General features: G+C 41.2%; 1 protein-coding gene across 8 annotated transcripts in view; it reads right to left on the bottom strand.

Moving 5' to 3' along the window:
• Positions 1-20,267, bottom strand: part of mtus2a (microtubule associated tumor suppressor candidate 2a) — a 68,466-nt gene that overhangs the window by 19,840 nt on the left and 28,359 nt on the right. For 6 of the 8 annotated variants that reach the window (XM_018755361.2, XM_018755355.2, XM_018755359.2 and 3 more), the window contains exons 2-4: positions 14,912-17,046; positions 14,169-14,424; positions 9,772-9,978 (exon numbers count right to left, since the gene is read on the bottom strand). In XM_018755361.2, coding sequence (XP_018610877.2) covers positions 9,772-9,978; positions 14,169-14,424; positions 14,912-16,756 — 2,308 coding nt within the window. In that variant the 5' untranslated portion in view covers positions 16,757-17,046. The remainder of the gene's footprint in view (positions 1-9,771; positions 9,979-14,168; positions 14,425-14,911; positions 17,047-20,267) is intronic. The other 2 variants (XM_018755360.2, XM_018755363.2) reach the window with 2 other exon arrangements.

A 20,267-nucleotide genomic window follows, 5' to 3' on the forward strand; every position in this document is an offset into this window, starting at 1 on the left:
ATGATTTTGCAGTTTTTGGGGAACGCTATATTGCTACATGTCTCCCTGATATTGCAGCATAATAAGGATTGATCATATTGGTATCCAAATAGATGCAAAGAGTCTTTTCTTTGACACTGAAAATTTCAAATAGTTTTCAATTACATACTGTAAAAATATCCAACAGAGACAGGTTATTAATTTTTGGATCATAGGTTCAAAGTTGAGCTTTTACTTCAAACTGAGATTGTAATAAAACTGGGAAAATTATAATGCAGTGAAAGACAGACAGTTTGCTACATGATTTAGGTTACTGAAACTGGACCAATGCTGGATATAAAAATTGGAGAAGGTCAAAAGGACACTGAAGTTGTGGCAAATTGATTACTGTCTGTATGACTGGTGTTTAAATAATAGTGTACTACAAGGAATGAAACTGGGCCAGGTTTCACACAGCATGGGACCCTAGTGTTTGTAAGGCTTCAGAGGTGCATCTCGGACCCTCTCACTGACATGATCGAAGGTTATTAATGTTACTTTCAATACCCTTCGGGTCATCATGTCAAGTATAAGGTATACATTATGGTATAGCTGATACAGAGGCCCTGCTAAATTGGATTACTTGGTGTGCTTTAATATACCGCAATATCCCAGTCTTCACTTAAACTGGTTTAGTAAAGAATCCAGTTATTGCACATAAATGAGTAAAAGTGCAATACTGTGCATGCATTTCAGCATTAGTATTCTCTCTTTACTTCCAGAGATTTATAAAACTGACACAAATAAAGTATAAGCCTTTAATAGCTTTTCCCTGTTGCATATTACAAATACAATTTAATTAGAACCAGTTTATGTACCTGGACTGAACTTAGCACTCTTCTCGAGTGTGCATAGCTAAAGAAAGCTGAAACAAGGACTTCTTCAAGGGGCATTAAATTAGATTAGATGCAGAAGATCAAGGATAAAGACCATTGTGGACAATAAATCCAGGAAGAAACCATGGCTGTGGGATTATAAAGTGATATGAGGTAGTTTGCTATAGAATAGGGCATGCAAGGCAGAGAGGGAGGGTGGTGGTGGAATGCTATATGATCAAAAGGAGAAACAATGAGCAATGACACAGTAACTGAAAGATACAGACTGAGTTTTAAATTTTAATGATGTTACACAAGCTACAAGACCCCTTTCCCTCAAGGTGATGTGCATATTGGCTACCCTTGCCTGAATACCAGAGGTGCGAAGCACAAACAAACAACATCTAGAGATAGCAAAAGACCCAGAAGGACCTCTCAACTGTGTTCATGTTTAACAGCTCCCTCCATCCAAGATAGGAGCCAGGAGGAGGAGGCGAGAGTATGAGGAGACAGAAAAAGAACGAGTATTCACAGAATAAAATGGGGCAAAAGATAGCAGTTGAATGTTACAGTCTTGGCAAGGGATTGCCTGTTGTGGGTTCATGTTTGCAATCTATGGAATGGGACTGGCGCATGACGATGTATTGTTGCTTTGCTCTGGTTTTGTTGATGTTTTACAACTGTTAAAAACAACAACCATTCATTAACAACAAGCAAGTAGAGTAGCTGTGAAAATACAGGATTTAGAAAGACTCTAGCTTTAGGCAGCAGGAGGGGTCCTGGCTAAGGATCCTCTGAAGTGCATATTGAGAGAATGTAATAGCTAGCTGTTAGTGATTTTCTGATGGAAGTGACCAATACAGAGGGTGGAAGTCGCAGCTGAATAGCTGTTATACATTTCAGAAACAGTTTGAGCCCACATCTAACACAGTACCCTACACAGTCTCAAATGCCCACTGGGAAGATATCCTGCACCACTGGTTACGATGTCAAATGATCTCACACCCTGTATCCTGGGGTCTGATGAATGTAAGGTCTATAGTTCAAGTGTTTCACCAAGTTACTTTTACATAGACTAATATAGATGTCTTTTTGGAGGTTGATACGTCTGGAGGTTGCCTAGAAGTGGGTCTGCCTCTCTTACATTTTTATCTCTCTCCCTTGTTCTCTGTCTTAAATTCTTTCTTTTATTTCAACAAAAACACACATCAACAGAGCGACTACTCCAGTGCACAAAAATTTAGAAAGGATCTTGTGAAGTGCCAGTAAAAGAGATGGTAAGAGGTAAAAGAGATTAAGCTATGAACAAGACATGGGAGTTTTCTCTGTGTGGGGGGTATATGGAATGCACAAATCAGTTTGTCTCTGAGAGGAACCCCAAAAGGCCGACTAACACTCAATTCAATAAATGGCGAAAGGTCCCACTTGTATGAGCAGAAGACAAGAGCACTGGCCGCTGCAGCCAATTTCTGCATTAAACTCCAGCTGTCACCCTTTGTGCAACACCTAACACAGGCAAGGGAGCGAGTGAAAAGCAGCCCTCAATCACAGCATCCAACCAAATAGAACGGCTTCCTCATGCCACGACACCAGCCATTACTTCCACTGTAGGTTGTGGTTGTTTCCCAAACAGGGTTTAACGATTAAGTAGCTAACAGGTTCTGAACCTGAGTGTTTTTTTTTCCCTCAGTCTCGACACATCCGGTAACTGATGTGTATATCTGATTTTTGCTAAAATTTCTAGAACCATGTGTTCTACCCCCACGTTCCAGAAAGATCTCTTAGAAACGGATGCATTGAAGAAAGATGTCCATAAGGACTAGGGCAGGGAAATTTTTTTATATACACAAATACATATATAGAGAAATGTCATATAGAGATGATGTAGAGCAATGAAAAACTCACTCAGCACTTTGGAGGCGGAGTCTGACTCAGCACTCTAAGCGCATTCTGTGGCTGTGGAGCGTGGGGATGGCCAAGGGACAGAGGTGCGGTCTATGGAAGAATGATGGGTGGGCATGCAGGGAGAACTACCGTCTGTGGGAGTATTGATCATTCTTTGATCACAGAGTGGAGGCGAAGCAGCATGTAGGAAGTGCAAGGCAACCAGGGATGAAACAGATACATATCTTAGTCTAACTAAAGTTTGTACTCAACATCTTTTGAGGACTTTTCAGTTCTTGCCTCTAATTTTTATACTTCAGTTTAGTACAACACTCATTTACGCAGCCAGATAGTTATCTGGCAGTATTAGAACTGGCTTTACATTCAATGGTACAAAACTTGGGCCCCTGTTGGGATCTGACTCAATAAAATTTCTGTCACTAGTCCATCTCCTTAACCCCTGGAATAAATGCTTCACTGGATAGTTACAGAGAATGTAGGCTTACAGAGTACAGCTGAATACTGGAAGAATATGCAGAGATCTAGGAAAATATGCAGTCAAGCTTTTATAACTTGTGTTTTCATATGCTGAAGGGTCAAATTGAAAGACCATGGTTCTGTAACTCGATTTGCTTCTAAATCCAACCATACCACTATTAAATGCTTAATAATACATCTATCCAAAAAAATTCTTCTTGGGTTAGTTCGTGTAAAACAACCTCAGATAAAACTTGAGTGAGTAAAAAAATTTGCTTGAAGACTTATTTATTCAATTTTTCTCAAATGCTCATCCTATACAGGGTCCCTGTTTTCCAAACTTTCTGGAGACATTAATGCTCAAAGCATGGTTCACCTTGGATGGGATGTGAGTCTGTTGTAGAGCTTTTATTATCTTTCATTGATTTGAAATATATACAATGAAAAAAGCATAATACAGATATATTAGCAGGGTTTGATCTGTAAAAGTCTCAGATACTGCAAAAATAAAAAATATGCTGTAAGATTTTCATTAACTTTGAGCTACATTACAGTTTAAACCAATTCAAAATGAAATGCTGTCGATTCAAATTCCAATTCAGTGTTGAATGTTGCCTATAAACATGCAACCTTTGCAATTTATTACTGATCATCAACACTCAGGAATACCAGACACAAATTGTCTTACAGTGGAAACGAGTCTAATGTCATGTGCCTGTTTTGCTTAGTTGCACTATGTAGAATGTAAACTAATGTAGAATTTTTGAAAACAGATAAATAAAGAAAAATAAAATTAAAAATTAATAAAGAAACTGAAACAAATTTGAGCATATTAAAAAATTCACAACTCAGACATTCATAAGTTAAGGACCTTGTGTATACATCCCAGCAAAACCAAACATGTCCTGTGCTGCTTCTTAAGCCCCTAATTAAAACTAAATTTGCAGATTGTCAGGACAGTGTTTTAAAATTAAAGAGCAACTTTGTGCTTTTTACTTCCATGGTCCACACAACCAAATCCAGTTGTATGACTGAGAGCTTTGAGCCTCTCTTTATTTTTGGCTGGAACCATATAATAAGGCTTGCTAGGGACTCTCGGGATGGAGATGAGAGAAGACATCTGTTCTTTTGCTGATGTCTAGGATGAGCCACTCTTATTCTTCAGCTTTGAGCTTCTCTGTTAATGGGACCAGACTGTGGACAGCACAATACCAAACAGCAAAATCTCTATCACTTTCACTTTCTCTTTAACATCCTTATTTATCGGACACAGGGCTGAATATTATCTAACCTCTGACCGATGTATTTTAAAATAAAGATGAGCGCTTTCTGAAACCATGCAATACCTATGCAAATGAACACTGTCTGGAGAAAGAACATTTTCCCTCCTCTGATGCAGAGCTGTTATTGACATGTAAGTAAAAGTGTAGGTGAAAGCACACACAGGCTAAACACATGGAGCTTCTGGAGGTGTCCAGATATCCTCAACAGAACTGTTCACATCTTCCTGTGTTCTTAGAATTACTTATAGGATTTCAATCATGTCTGGACCAGGATACTTCACAAAGGCAACCGTGTGTGTACATGCGTGTGCACACATACATAAAAACACACAAAGAGAAGATAAAATATACAGGGGAAGACTGTAGATGTACACAGCGACAGACATACACACTGGGCCCTACATACAAATTGGAACATGCACACAACCACACACACATAAAGACACACCAAACAGCACTAGGTTATTCTAAGATTACTTCCTCCCCCAAAATCATTCTAAAGTTATTAAAAGGCTTTTTTTATCATTCACTTTGTGCTGCACTACTCTGTGTCTACAAATAAACATAGAAAGGTAGAATACACCAGAAACATTTTTTTTTTTTAAATAATAATAGAAAAATGAAAAGGTCGAAAAAGCCACTTCTTTGATAGAAGCACAAAGCATTTCAATAATCCATGAAAGTCAGTACCCAAAATCTGATCACGAGCATCTATTGAAGGTTAGCACAGCTCCCCAGGATACATGAGACCCATGGGAACTAGGAAACACAACACCAGACCTTCAGCTGAGAATAGCTGCTATGTAGTATGTAGAAGGACCAGAACACTATCACTCATCCACATTCACTGGACCATCCAGATCAACTTTTACTTCTCCGTCCTCAAAAATCCATAAAATTTCTGACCATTAAACATCATTTCCATGCTAGCGGATCAGAAAGCAATGTTTGTACTGAATAGAGGTGTCACTGTCATGATTATAAGCAGTAGGAGCACTGAGGGGCCGCAGGCTCACGGCAAACAACTCAGACAAGAAGAAGTGAGAACTAGCCCCAGAGCGAAGAACGTGAAGAGCATGATTGACAATTACAGCTGAACACAAAGCTGCAGGACTCTTTCGGTGCAGAACTGTGTCTGCAACATGTCCACAGAAAGGGTACATCTCTGGAAATACACCTCTGTGTTTCTCTAACTGTGTCCATCCACAGCTTCACACCGCAAATGCAACCTGGGAAGTATGAGTGTTTCGTTAAGGTCAAGAGCTGCTGACATCTCTTAATATGCTGAAATAAGAGCTGCAGGCAGTGAACAGCTTATTTGCCTGAGTCAGTCAGCCAGATTGCATCAAAGTGCCACTCCATGAGCTATGCATTAAAAATGTGCACACAAGCCACTCAAAAGCATGAAAATGAAACCACCTCACCCCCTCTCCCGTCGAACGCACCTATATATGTACTTATAAATTTAGTAGTGGATGCTTACATTGAAATGTATTGTCCTTTTAGACTTAAGTATTTTCAATAAACAATTTTTCCAAAAATGCACAAAACTGATCTGCCTAATCTCGAAAGCTAGGAGGGGAGTATATAGACTCATCAGGATAAACTCGATCCAAGGCCACTTAAACTATTCACTCATCATTTCTTTGATGCTGTGTTTTAAACACTGTCACACAAAGACTTTTCCTTTTCACGGTGTGTCTCATAAAGAGTTGGCTTTTGTTTTATCGGGATTCTGAACATTCCACCTTGAAAACTGCTTCTAAAATATATCAGTCTTAAACATTTTGGAATTTCGGTGTTGCCCTGTGCTGTAAATGGTCACGTGAAAGTTAACTTATAAGCATATTAAAAATTTCCACAAATCCTGAAGAAGAAGCTCTGAAGAAACAGCAGCAAAAAGAGAAAGTCTGAGTTCCTTTGTCCAGCTGCTGTCCAAACAGTAGAGGGACAATAATCAGCTAAGCTGATTTCACATTACATTTCATCCTCTACAGCTCAAATACACTTATCCCTCATAAAGCTGTGGCCCCAGTACTGTACGGACATGCTCAATCAATGAACTTGTGCAGAAGTGCTCATCTCTGGAGGAATCAAGATCCTGCAGATGACTACAGTCAATACAAAAGAGAAGAGGATGTTATTAAAACAGTTAACACTATAAGCATTAAAAGGGAACCGTACTGAAGCGAGAAACATTGCATTCCATTAAATGTTCCTGTCCTTTCAGAGGCTAAAATATTTTTAATGGACAAGTATGCTGTGGTGGATTGTCTGAATCACATTAAAAATGAGAAATTTCATTAATCATAAAAGTGCAAAAATGTGCATTTTAATAAGGTAATAAATATAATTCATTTTAAACTGAGTTGACATCAATTATGCATAATTCAATTCACCTTTATTGTCATTATACAAGTATAACGAAATCCAATTTCTGCAACTCCCCGAGTATTTCCAAATGAGTAAATGTAAAATTAATAAGAAAATAAGTAGGTGTCATCGACGTGGAAGCTAAAGAGCCTCTGTGTCCATGCGTCCCACCGTGACAAATAACAGCCCTTGCTTACCATTTCAGCTATATAGCTCTACCAGTAGTTCCTGATCCAGCTAAGGTAAAAAAGCTGGACTTTTCTCCATCTCATTTATGGTTTTTTTATACATGTGAAAACTTGTCTCTGAACTGAATTTTCTGAAGCAGCACATGGGTTGGCTTTCAATCTATCATGAAATCTTCACTGGCGGAGAACATGTCATTTACTAGAAGGGATAGTCTCAGAACTTGAACCCATGTAAGAGCAGATATGCAGTCATGGTTTAAAGGGCTTTGCTCTGTTTGTAACCTGTTTGTAACCGGTTATGTCAGCAGCACTTGTGTTCTGTCATGACAAATACATTCCATCAGAAAAAAAAAATATTTGGAAAATTGTTTTTAAAAGTCTAAAATTCCCTTTTATCTGTAATGCCTGTGGGCTGGATCATTTAAATAGTGCTTTGTTATCCTGCAGAGCTTTGATGTGGAAATGCTAATCATGTATACTGTAGCAGACACAAAACATAAAAACAGACACTTTTCAGATTCAAACATGGTATAGCTCAGAGACTGTGGAATGCCCTACCTCAGTTTAGATTTCGGTTTTCTTTTGAGTCTGCATGGGTGCACTACCCAATAGGAAAATGCATCATTTTTCAGCCTGCGATGGGAGGGTTTAAACTGGCCAGCGAGTTCAACCTTGTCCTTCACCTACCAGTTTGTGAGGTTCCTGCTGGGTGCCAGGTGTCCACTGTGACCTGTGTGTCCCCTTCACCAATGTTTACCCATCCTATTGCGTGCCACTGTGAGATCACTGTGTGTGGGGGAGTAAAATGATGACTGTATAAAGACTGTATACAATCTTCAAGGCATCCAGCCAAGTTAAAGTCTGGGTGGCAACTTAAATACACACAAAAAAATTTGCTGTTATCATTCGACTGTACCACTTCTCCTGATGCTATGTGTACATAACGTACATTATCACTCTATTTGTAGTTTGACATGTGTATTTGCATGTGTGGCAATAGGCCAATAATCTACCTAGAAAGAAATGATGTCAAAAACAGCTTATGCACTAACTTACATTGAAGCAATTTAAACACAACGTCAGTGGGAGGACGGATTGCTGTCCCAAAGGCTAATTGGATTAACGTGCGCTGCTCCTGTTATGGAACTGAATGCTGTCACCTCTCACTAAGTTCTTGTAGGGATCGATTCTGGCAATAGTGCCTGACGTGCAGTATTGAGCTTAGACACAAGAGTAGGAGCAATAAATCAGTGGGAGTAAGAGCCAAAAAAGGGACAGGTATGAAATGAATACGTAAGCATTTTAATGCTTAGGAGGCACCTTTCATAATTAATAATACTTAATATGTTCAAGGAGCTAGACCTGTTTTTACATAACGTTTCAATGAAACGCTCAGAAGGTAAAACACCTTTACAGGATTTGAACCAGGATTACAAGATGAGTTGCAGAACCACTGCAAATGCTGCCCTATGACTCTTTTGCCCAAGGTGACTACTTCTTCTCTACAGACAGGTGTCTGGCTCATGTGAAGCAAACAGGACACAGTCTTTTTTAAGGAAGACACACTCACCAGCCACTTGATTATATATACCTGGCCGTTTACACATGCAGCCCACCTCAACGGATTGTGAGTCATATGCTTGTGACTCAGTGCATAAAGCATACAGACAGTATAAAAAGCATGCAGACAGGGTCACAGGGTCCAGTGCTGTTCAAATGAATAACACATGTGATTTAAGTGACTTTGAATGTGGCATGATTTTTGGTGCCAGCCAAACTGGTTCCAGCATCTCAGAAACAGGACACCCTTCAAGGATTTTTGCACACTACAGTGTCAAGACATTACAGAGAATGGTACAATAAAAAAAAAAAAACACCCATTCCTCAGCACTTCTGTGGGCAAAAACACTTTCTTAAATGAAAGAGGACGGGAGACAATGGCCAGACCCGTTAAAAGTAACAGGAAGACCGTAAGTGCAACAATAACGGCCCAATAAAACACTATTGTGAACAGAGGCATCTCTAACCTTGAAAAGCATGGGCTAGAGCAGGAGAAGACCAAGTAGAGTTTTTCTACTGTGAGCTCAGAACAAGAATATGAGGTTCCAGTGGACATGCAGTCACTAAATTGAAGAGGACTATAGAGCAGAAAAACACCGTCGGCCAAATTTCTATTTCTGTTGCAATATGTTGATGTAAAGTGAGAAATTGGTGTGTAAAGAATTCATCTATAGACCCATCCTGACTTAAATCAACAGCACAGACTGGTGGTGGTGGTAAAATTGTGTGGGGAATGCTCTCTTGGAACACATTAGCTTTTTTAGTACCAACACCATTTAAATGCTGCAAAATACCAAAACATTGTTTTTATCAGGTGTATTCCTTCAAGGCTTATCTAGCCTTTCCCTAACTGATACTTCCAGCAGGATCATATGCCATGTCACATAGTACACAACATCTAAAGATGGTGTCAGAAACATGACAGCACCTTTATTTTACTTCAATGGCCGTACAGTTCTCACTTCTCAAGTTGATAAAGCATTTTTGGGATGAGGTGGAATGCAATGTAAGCGGAATGAATATGCCACCAAAAAGTTTGCAGAACCTGTACGATCCTGTAAATATCATCTGTTCTCAAGTTCAACTGTTTTAAAATGCGTCTAGCTCCAAATCTACGAAGAAAACTGAGGACAGGTAAGGGGCATGCCCGGCACCAGGTGGGAGAAAACTCACGGTGACTGGGGTGGCAGGGGTCGCTTCGGGTGCTATCGTTGGACTGGTTGCTGGATACGGAGGAAACGCTAGCACTGCGAACAAAGCCAAAGGCAGCCAGTCGTGCAGCTGGTAGACGAGAATATCCAGGGGGGCGAAGACCGGACTGGCCAGGCTTCGGGAGCAAGGACTTTGGATTTGGCACTGCGGTGGGCTTCCGCTGATCTGCTGTGCAGAGACACAGTCACACAGTGAGATCACCATACCTGTTTCACAAGTTCTGGAAGCAATATTCATTCTACAAATTCTCAAAGGTTAGTCATCAAAAGACTGGCACTGTTGCAAAGGCTGCATCGAACACTCAGTCACGTAAAACCTCTCAAGCAGAAATAGTGGAGGTGCATTTCTCATTGGATGACATGCTTCTGCATCATTTCAGCTCTTTTCGCTTCATCTCTGTGAACACACGCCTCTCCTTAATATTCAAATGCAGACTTGCTTATCGTGAATATATGACTTACATTTGTCATCCTCTAACCGCACATTTAAACACTGTAATCCGGAGCTGCGGGAGCCACCCCTTCTTGTAAAGCCTATTCACAGGCTGTCATACAAAATAGCGGCAAGCACTTAATCTCTGAAGCAGAGGTGTAAAGCAATATATAATTAAAACAATTAGATAAAATGCATCCAAGGTATCCTGTGAAGGGCTGCTTTTTGATTCAAGAAAAGAAAAATACGAAACCATAATTTGTGAGGCACTCAGATACAGGAAGATCCAAGAGCTGGTCATTTTCAGATATAAAGAAGTAAGTGACAAAGAAGTGACACTCCGCAGTGAGTGACAGTACTTGGGTTGGCCTTAATACAGGGGATGTAGTGGGTTCTTCTGGCTGACTAGTGGTGCTGAAAGAACAGCTCCCTAAACAACATGAAGCATGTTGCAGACAAACCCGACTCATACCTGGCCAGGGGAACCCTAAGAGAACCAGACACAGAGGAGATGTGAGGTTACTCTCGCCTCCCTGGAGAAACGCTGCTTGCTCATTCGTGGAACATTTGCAACTAAATGTTTACAAAATACTCAGTAGGAAAGCAGGTGGTATGGTAGCATAGGGAGTAGCACTGCAGTCTCCCAGTACCTGAGTGGTGCGAGAGAACGTGGGTTCGATCCCCACTCCATCTGTGTGGAGGTTACATGTTCTCCCTTTTGTCTGCGTGGGTTTCCTCCCGCAGTCCAAAGACATGCTGTTCAGGTTGACCGATGACTCTAAGTCATTCATAGTGTGTGAGAGACAGTGTGTTTTACTGGTGTATGGATGACTAACTCATTGTAAGTCACTGTGGGCTGAGAACACTATACTATAGTGTTCATGGCAAGCTGCTCTGGAGAAAAGAGTCTGTTAAATAAAGTAATGTAATGAAGAAACGTAAGACTGTTTTCATTAGCCGCTGTGTGACTATCAAAAAATAAATAAATACTGGGCCATGCTGCAAGCATTTTTTTTTTAAAAGAGATGGGATCTTTGGTGTATGGATAACTAGTTAGAAATAGCTTTATTACTGGCTGCTCAGCTTGTCAATCATAAATGAATCTCAACAACAAATTCTAGTACAGGCAGAAAAGCCGAATGGAGAGAAGCAGGGATTATGAAAAGATAAAAGATTAAAAACAGTGTCCCTTGGCACCTCCAATCCTCCCTCACAATGCTTTCTGAGGCCCAGTGAAGCCAAGATCATAAAAAGGCCTTACTGATGTTACCAGGGGAACTGACACACAAAACTACCATTACAGTATTCATCAAAGTCCATAATGCAGCCTCTTCCCCTTGTTAATCTTCTTTTTGTGGGGAAAAAAATAGCTGGAAATGATTGAGACTCTTCCTTATTTCTGTGTAATTTTTTAAACTGAGAGCATGAAGCTGCTGCTGGAAGAGAACAAGCACATAGACCCCCTGCTGGCTTGCCAAAACCGCTCTTGCAGGCCCAGTGAGACACTGTGTAATGCATCTGGGGAGAAAACAATCCCCCACAGGAGAAATTTCCCTGCCCAACGGTATCTGTCAGATTCTTGATATGCACAAAGCTTGAATATTGAAACAACAATCCATGACCTGTTGGTGCCCTCCCTCTCTCCAGCCCTCCTTCCCCAATTCCCAGCTATCAAATCCCCCTTACACCCCTCACAATCTGGGCCTTTAATGAAATTGAGGCCAGTTTTCTTCAGTGCTAACCTTGAGATCATTAAAAACAAAATGCCCCCCCCCAGCTCCCCATCCCTTTTAAGTTTCATCTGGCAGGAAAAGGAGAGTTGAGAAATGAATAAACATTTGTTCAGTAACTTGTACTAGTGATGCCTCCATCTCCTATATTAAGGTGTCGCTCTTTTGTTTTATCTGTTCCTTGTAGGCCAAAGGCAATTCATTTTCCAAACTGAGGAGCGATGGCAGGAAAGTGGTGTAATGCCAGAAAAAAATCTTGTTTCTTTGCCTTTTATTTTGTTTGGACACAGAACAATGCATTCATTGTTCATACTGTATATAAAGATGCACACATGTGGACACATTGTGCTGACAATTCTTTCTGAGAATCTGATGACGAAAAACAACTGTGGAAGTAATTAAACATTATGGATTCTTACATTAAAGACTTTACCCTAGAGTCAATACTTGCAATGAGATGCAACCATTTGTCCTAATTAGAAATAAAAAACAGAGGAGAATAAGAGGTTTAATGGTGAATAATGAAGCTATTTAGGCTACAGTATTATAAATACATGTGGAAACTCAAAAAAAAAAACATCCAGAAAGCACTGCTTTTGAATATTAAACTTGGTTGTTTTCATGGACTAGCTTGTATTTTAGGAACAGTAGTGTGGTTTGGGTAAGAAATGAATTACTGTACATCCTTGCTAATTTAGTTACGGGGATTTAAAAAGATGTAAATGACAAAGGAAACGTACTGTAACTACAAAGCACTGAGATGGGTCATATTCTCTTGCTATATGTTGAACACTATCCAGTACAGCCTTCCAATAGGCTGGAAAAAACCACAACAGGCTGGATAACAACCAGTAAAGCCCTACCGCAAGCTCAAGAGTAGCTTGCTTCAGCGGTAGAGGCTGGTGTCAAGCCAGCTGCCTTCTATAGGCTGGAAATTGGCACTAATAAGCCCATCTACAGAGTGGGTGTCAGCATGAACCACTTCTATAGGTTGGCAGGTAGCACAGATCCTCAACTGGCACCTCCCTGCTGCAATCCCTCACATTGCTTAATCCCTCCCCTTATGCCAAGGCCGAGGGAGAGCAGCCAGGGACAGACTGAAACTGAGAGGATAAGACGTCATTCAACCTTGCCCCCCATAAAAGCCTGCGGTGGCCAAGCAGCTGAAATGCCATCAGGGCCACTGGGTGGTGCACATGGGATCACCAGGACCAGCTCTGTTCCTGGATCATGAAACGACAGAAGCCCTCTGGACTAAATGACAGCCACTCTACCTTCGTAGAGGGAGAGCCAATCATTCACATTCAGACTAGACTATGTGATACGGCATTCAGAAATATATTCTAACACTGAGCAGCCTGTATTTATTTATTTTTTTAATTTGCGGGGGGGGGGGGGCGGTGAAATGGGGTTCAGTACTGGCTGCAACACAGCTCAGTCACTGCACACAGGAGGTGTCTTCTGCCAGAGGGATAAACTGACGGTACTTAAATGTTAATTGCTTCGCACTTCAAAGACTCTAGGTGCCTGGAGGCAAACTACGAACAGGATTAATGCATATTCATTAGAAGGAGATATGAGGGTGTGTAACCCAATAATAGCATGGAGATGTGTGCATTCACCGCAGGGAAGGAAATGGTGGTGTGTGTGTTTTGGGACGGGATGGGGTGGCAACAGGCAAACAGCCCCCTCGGAGAATAACAGTCATGAAGGGGATATTGATATGTTCCTGCTCATTTCCAGCGGGAACATGAATATACAATTTCCGGTTTGTTGGGCAAGGTGATGGAAAGAAGAAGTTTACTGCCAACCTGCCAGGCTCAGTAGGAATGATCTATTCAATTACAGGCCTCTAATCTTTATGGACGGGCTGCAGCTGGCCAGATAAGTGTGATACTTTCCACTCATAGTTTTCCCTTTCTGCTTTTCTCTGAATTTTTACTTTTTTCGAGTATAAATTACCCTTTGGAGTAATGTATATAGCCTCTGGATCTGACAAACCCAAATAAATTTCCAAGACCAAACTTTGATTAGTTCCTCTGAGAGTTCCGTTTGAATCCTGGGCACTTAAAATGTTAATTATTACAACAAATGATTCTTTAAAAATGCCTTGCTTGAACCACTGTGTTTTATTTCACTTAACTAGAACTTAACACCAAAAGAATCAGTGGATGAAAATTAGATTTATTCTCTCACCTGAGGTGTCCTGGTTATTGTGGGAGACAGGGGTGACTGCCTGCACAGGGTGGCTGAAAGCCAAGGATGACCTTTGACCTGCCAGGAGCATTCGATTCTTTGCAGATGGGAATCTGTTGACAGCCCCCAGACCCAGCTGAGGCCTTAGGGCCCTGGGGGCACGGAAAATGTTGGTGGCCTCATGGGAACCAAACTGAGAAACTGCGTGAGAGTCTTCATGCCCAGGGGTTCCAAGGTTGACCGCACTTTGGCCCATCTTAAATAAAAAGGTAAGATCATATTAAATGCTTATTATGAGAATATCAAGGAACAATCAAACAAATAATGTCCAAGAAATACTTCTTGCCAAAGTCCTCCAGCATATAGCAAACACACACACACATTTTCTGAACCGCTTGTCCTATACGGGGTCGCGGAGAACCGGAGCCTAACCGGCAACACAGGGCGTAAGGCCGGAGGGGGAGGGGACACACCCAGGACAGGACGCCAGTCCGTCGCAAGGCACCCCAAGCGGGACTCGAACCCCAGACCCACCGGAGAGCAGGGCCTGGTCCAACCCACTGCGCCACCGCGCACCCCCCCATATAGCAAACAATCATGGCAATATAGTAGTCCTTCATAACAGAGATTATTCTCTTTCTATAGGAAAACAATTTTACGAGAAATTAAACCATTTTTCTCTGAACGCACACTGTGAAGAAGCTACACACATGTGCCTGAATTGTTCAATTGCCCTGACTCACCTCCGGCAGGTACTTTTCAGCAAGTGTACCATAGAAGCTATCTGCCTTCCCAGGCAGTTTGGAAGGAATGGTTTGACTTGGTGGTCTGATCCCAGATACTGCAAGGCCTGGTGCGAAAAAGCGTGTTTTCTGCATTTCCTGACGATATTTATCATAAAGCAAGTTGGAGGCACTGAGCACTGGCGAGGCCTTGGGGTCCACACAAGTTTTGGGGTCCTTGGTGGTAGGGGAAGAAGTGTAAGCAGACAGCCTAGAGGGTAGGGTGGAGACTTGATAGGGAGTATCTAACACTTGGGGTTTTAACTGAGGACCTTTGCGTATGTATGTTATGATCTTAGGGCGTACATTTTTCGGCTTGGGAGGGAAACTGGGGGACGGGGACCTCTCATTCTTGCTTTCTGGCTCTGTCTTCTCTACTGCCCTGCATGGATTTTGAAGGACTGGTTTTGGGATCCCACTATTCACAGCTACTTTTGCAGGTGTTCTGAGGCCACTTGTAAACCCCTGCAAACCATTCACAGTTTCCTGACTGGAGGTTTGAGAGCCAGTGGCCTTGCTTGGTGAAGATGAGAGTCTCTTTTTTGGAGATCCCAGATTCTTTGGGGATGGAGGGGTTGCTGATCTTGTGGGACTCCCAGAAGGATGAGTTTGTGGGGTCCTTCTCTCCAGGCTGGATGGGCTTGCGTTGTGGTTGTGTTTGGATAATCCCTGCTTCTGAAGTGCTTTGGACTCTTCTGCTGTACTGTGTGTGGTCTCCCACATGCATGTGCTTGGGGCCTGATAATTACCATTTTGTTCTGGTTTTATGTCCTCTTGGCAAAGTCTGCCATTCACCTTGTCACAAGTCTTGTTGACAGATGTTTCTGTACTTGAAGAGCTCCAGTGGCATGACTGACTCTCTACACCATCACGTTCTATGAACAGCCTTATACCAGTTTCACTGCAGGGCACTGGGTTTAACAGCTGACTAGAAAGGACCCTTTCAATGCTGCTTCCATCAGAGGATGGACTGTTTACTGGACTGTAGTTCTTAGAACCAGCCTGTTCTCTGTTTTGGCTTTGAAAACCATGTTGTTGGGTATGTACATCTCCCCTCATACATATTTTCTTCTGTTGACATTTACCTGAACCATTTCTAACTGCTCCAGATTCCTCTTGAAGAGGGCCTGTCCTCAGCCCTTTTCTAGTTTGTACTGGTTGTGCTTCTTGGCAGGTTCCCTGAGGCAAAGTGCCAGAGTTCATGTTCAAGTCCATACTGCTGGACTGCATAAAGTTGCTCTGAGAAGGAACAGAATGACAACAGCTGTCTTGATGCAGGCTCTGGTTTTTTGTTGAGGTAGTATCGGTGGCCGGTGAGACCTGGGTGATGTCCTCTGGCATGATCCGGTACAACTCAGATGGAATGTTTTGGGAATCGCTGGCCTTTGTTTGGCTGTCTTGTTCCTTATACGTACAACTATGGTCTTCCTTTAGACTACGTGGGTCCAGAAGTGTATCTTTTCCTACCCCAGCATTTCCTTTTCTCTCAGGCTTCTCTTCTTCCTCCACCAGGAAAGCCTCGAGCTCCTGACATTCCAGCAATTCAAACTCCTCCAGATCTGGATCTATGCACCGGGCATCTGCTCCCCAGATGATTATCTTGTCCTGCTCCTCGCTCTGGGATACCAGTGGAGGTAGAGTGCCTGCATCACCAGTAACACTCTTGACTTCTGCATGAATAGCATTGGCATTGGGGTCACCCCGAGATACAAACAATGCCTGTCTGTTGTTGTTTTTCACCTCTCTTCCCTGGTTGTCCCGATATCCAGAAGTGAAAGGGCCGCTGGGATTGTCCTGTGAACTCATAGTGTCCAGCAGTATGTTCAGCACAGGCAAATCTGTCTTTCAGCCATTATAAAGTTGCTGAATTTGTCTTGTTCTGGGTCCCTGCACTTTTTCAGCTGTAGCTGTTTTGGCAAAGAAATTTACCTGCATCTAATTTCACATTGTCCCCTAATACTTTCTGAAGCTTAACAGAAAACTCTTCACTTAACATTACTGTTAAACTGTCTTCATTGTCATGAAATCCAAGAAGTCAAGGAAGTTAGGGTCCAATTTGCACTGTTTTCCAAGATTAGTCAGCTTGCCAGTTCAACCTGCAACAAGAAAAGACATCTGAATGTTGGGTACTAGTGGATTACATTGAATCTGGACCTCAAAATACTGTATGTTCTACCGCTAAATGTTAATTTCCCTCCATTTTTCAGTCAGAATGACAAACATGAAAATGGGTCTTTAGTTACTCAAAAAATTGTCTAAACTTTGGTCAGAAGAGTATATCGCTGTTTTCTCCAAAATTTGTATCCCCTTAGCTGTCTGATCCTTTGATCCTTAAGAAATTGAGCATGTGTTAAGTGTTTTAAGGGAATGCCTTCTGAATACTAATCTGTAAAGGGACTTAACAAGGTCACGAGGTTAAAATACCATTGCTATTTATACTAGAACCATTTTGGCCAAACTGCCAACAGAATATTCTGGAGAGATGGAATCTATTACCTCTGACTCCATGTCTGTGGAAGCGTGAAACTGAGCAGGGGTGAGAATTGGTGGGGGTGACTGTTTTCCATGATATCAATCTCCACAAATAAAAAGCCATCTCTGCGACTGGGGGGTATTTTCCTCTGAGCAAAAATAACAGGGTCCATTCCAAGGGAGGGAGAAGTGTAATATCAAAGATTACTTTAACCAATTTTTTAACCATTTCTCTCACTTTTGCAAACACCATTTTTTGACAAGCACTTTAGATTTGCTCATTTCCTCACAACAGTTCTTGTTCAGATGGATTTCTGCATCACACTAATTCAACATCCCAATTTTTTTTATTGGTTTTATGTACAGTACAGGGTCAAAATAGCATACAGATAGACAAAGAAAACTTTCCAAGAAAACCCTTCCCATTTTTAATTTTCCATAATCAAGGCAGCAAAAAGGAATATAAACAGTTTAAAAAAATTCACCACCTTCAAATGGATGTGAAATTAAACATCTCATTTTAAGAAAGCCTTAGCATACGTCTTTCTAGCAGATGGCAACACAGTCCTGTTCAGTAATTAAATTTTCAAATCACGATTCCCAAGAGCAATGGAAAAAGGAATGGGAACAAGCAATTACCAAAAACTAAGAGTGACGTGCAGCGAATAAGGGTATAGTAAAACACTGGATGCTATAACGTGTCTAAATGTGTTGCTGTCTCCCTCTGGACATGGTACGGGAAAATATGAAAAGGAAGAAAAGGAGACAAAATTAATTTCCCCCCAAGCAGCTCATTTAGCACTACGGAAAATGAAAGGAATGAGCAGGAAAAAGAAGCAGGAAATATCCCAATGAGGTTTAGTACAATCCCACCATTACAACACAAAATTACAAACAGTGGCCATCCATCACTAAAAGCTCAGACGGCATTGCGTACACTGAGAGTAAAACAGAGAAATTAATTTAATTTATGTGAAACTATGCATATGCAAAGTTTTCAATATCCCCCCCTATCCAGGAGACTTCAGAGAGTGACGATACATTCTGACTGAACTAGTCTAAGCATCACTGGAGCCCATATTCAAGTTGACTGGAATTATTTTTCCCCTCCTTGGATACAGGCTGCTGAAGGTGATTAATAGCAACAACAAAACAAAAATTCCCTTGGAAAGCAAAATAACTATATAATTTACATGCTGAACAGCTTCTGAGTGGTCAGTATAGTCTATTTCACTGAGGAAAAATGAGGAGCAGGTGCAAAGGAAGCTAGAATACAGTGAAAGCAAAACATAGACATGACTTATCTTTAAACACCACAATGAGCTCAAAGTAACATAATTAACATCTTGGATAAAAGTGAATACATACTAAACATTCTAGAAAAAAAAAAAAAAAAAACAACATTTAACCTCACTGTAACTCAAGAGCAAGTATTCATGGTGGACAAAGACCCAGAGGGAAAAAATGGCTTTGTTGGCCCTTTCTTACCTTCTAGATGCTATTCTTGATGGTTGACTGGGGTAGGGGATAAACTCCCAACAGGGTATAAGACAAGTAGCTCCAGCAGTGGGAGCCAATGACAATTGCAAGCTTGCTACTTTGAAATATGCATAAGTTACTCTATATCCTCTGTTACATGGCTGTTTTCATAAACATGGGCTTCTGTTCTACATGAGCACAATGAAGGCTGTTTGAATGGATGGACAGACCATCAACACTGAGCTTAAGCCAGCCAATGTGAACCACTGGAACCATAGGTAAGACTGTTCCACTTGAACTTTCCGATAGGGGAATGTGCAGTTGTATTAACGATACAGTCTTCCCCACCTTATGAAGGTAAAGAATTCCTGAAAAATGCAAATGCCATTAGTTTATGAATAAAAAAGTTATGGATTTTTAAGCTTGCAATAATAATAATAATTTGGTAAAATATCAGCAAATCCAATTAAAAAGGACATAACTTCAGTAATTAACATCAGTTATAGTAACACAACGTTAACAAGGCAGTTTCCCTTAATTCCTCTATAGTACTGTCCATCTGAGGTTGTTCAGCTCTTTTGTAGCTATTACATACTGTACACTTAAGAAATGCTCATCCACAAAACATATACAGATGTGACACTAGATGGTCAACCATTAAGGAAAAAAACAGAACACTACAGAAAGAAAACAAATGAAAACAACGCAACAAAATTCACACACCAAAAACTGACATAATTTGAGTAGCCCGAACAGGGATATGATTACTGAGATCATAACAGGTGAAACTAAGAAACAAAAGATAATACAAGCTAAGAGCCTAATGCATCAGGAGTGAAACTATAACTGCAAAGACCTCATGGTGATCCTGCTCTCTGGTCGGGACTGTCTGGTGATGCAGCAGGTAGTGCTGCTGTCTCACAGCACCTAGGCTCTGCAATTCAGCATGGGTTTTGCCCCCTCTCATTCAATGTTGAACTTGCATGTTCTTCCTGCATTTACATAAGTTTCCTCCAGGTGCCCTGGTCTCCACCTACAGTCTAAAGATGTGTTTCAGGTGAACTAGTGACTCTCAATTGGAGCAGGTGTGTGTTACATTGCTCTGGTGTATAGATGAAGGAATGACTGTAGGGAGTTCAGTGCAGTGTACCCAGCTTTGTAAGATACCTTGGATTAAGATGTCAGCCTTATTTTTGCATAATAACAATCATTGTATGTGACTTTAGAGAAGAGTCTTATTAAGGAGTATATATAAATCTAAATGTCTGCTGATGCTAAGGAGGTATGTCAGTTTCAGGAGGCATACAAAATCCAAATTCAGTCCTAATACAAAGAAATGGCTTTGTAAGCCAAAGTAGTGCTATTA

The sequence above is a fragment of the Scleropages formosus genome, chromosome 4 (genome assembly GCF_900964775.1).
Source record: "Scleropages formosus chromosome 4, fSclFor1.1, whole genome shotgun sequence".
NCBI lineage: Eukaryota > Metazoa > Chordata > Actinopteri > Osteoglossiformes > Osteoglossidae > Scleropages > Scleropages formosus.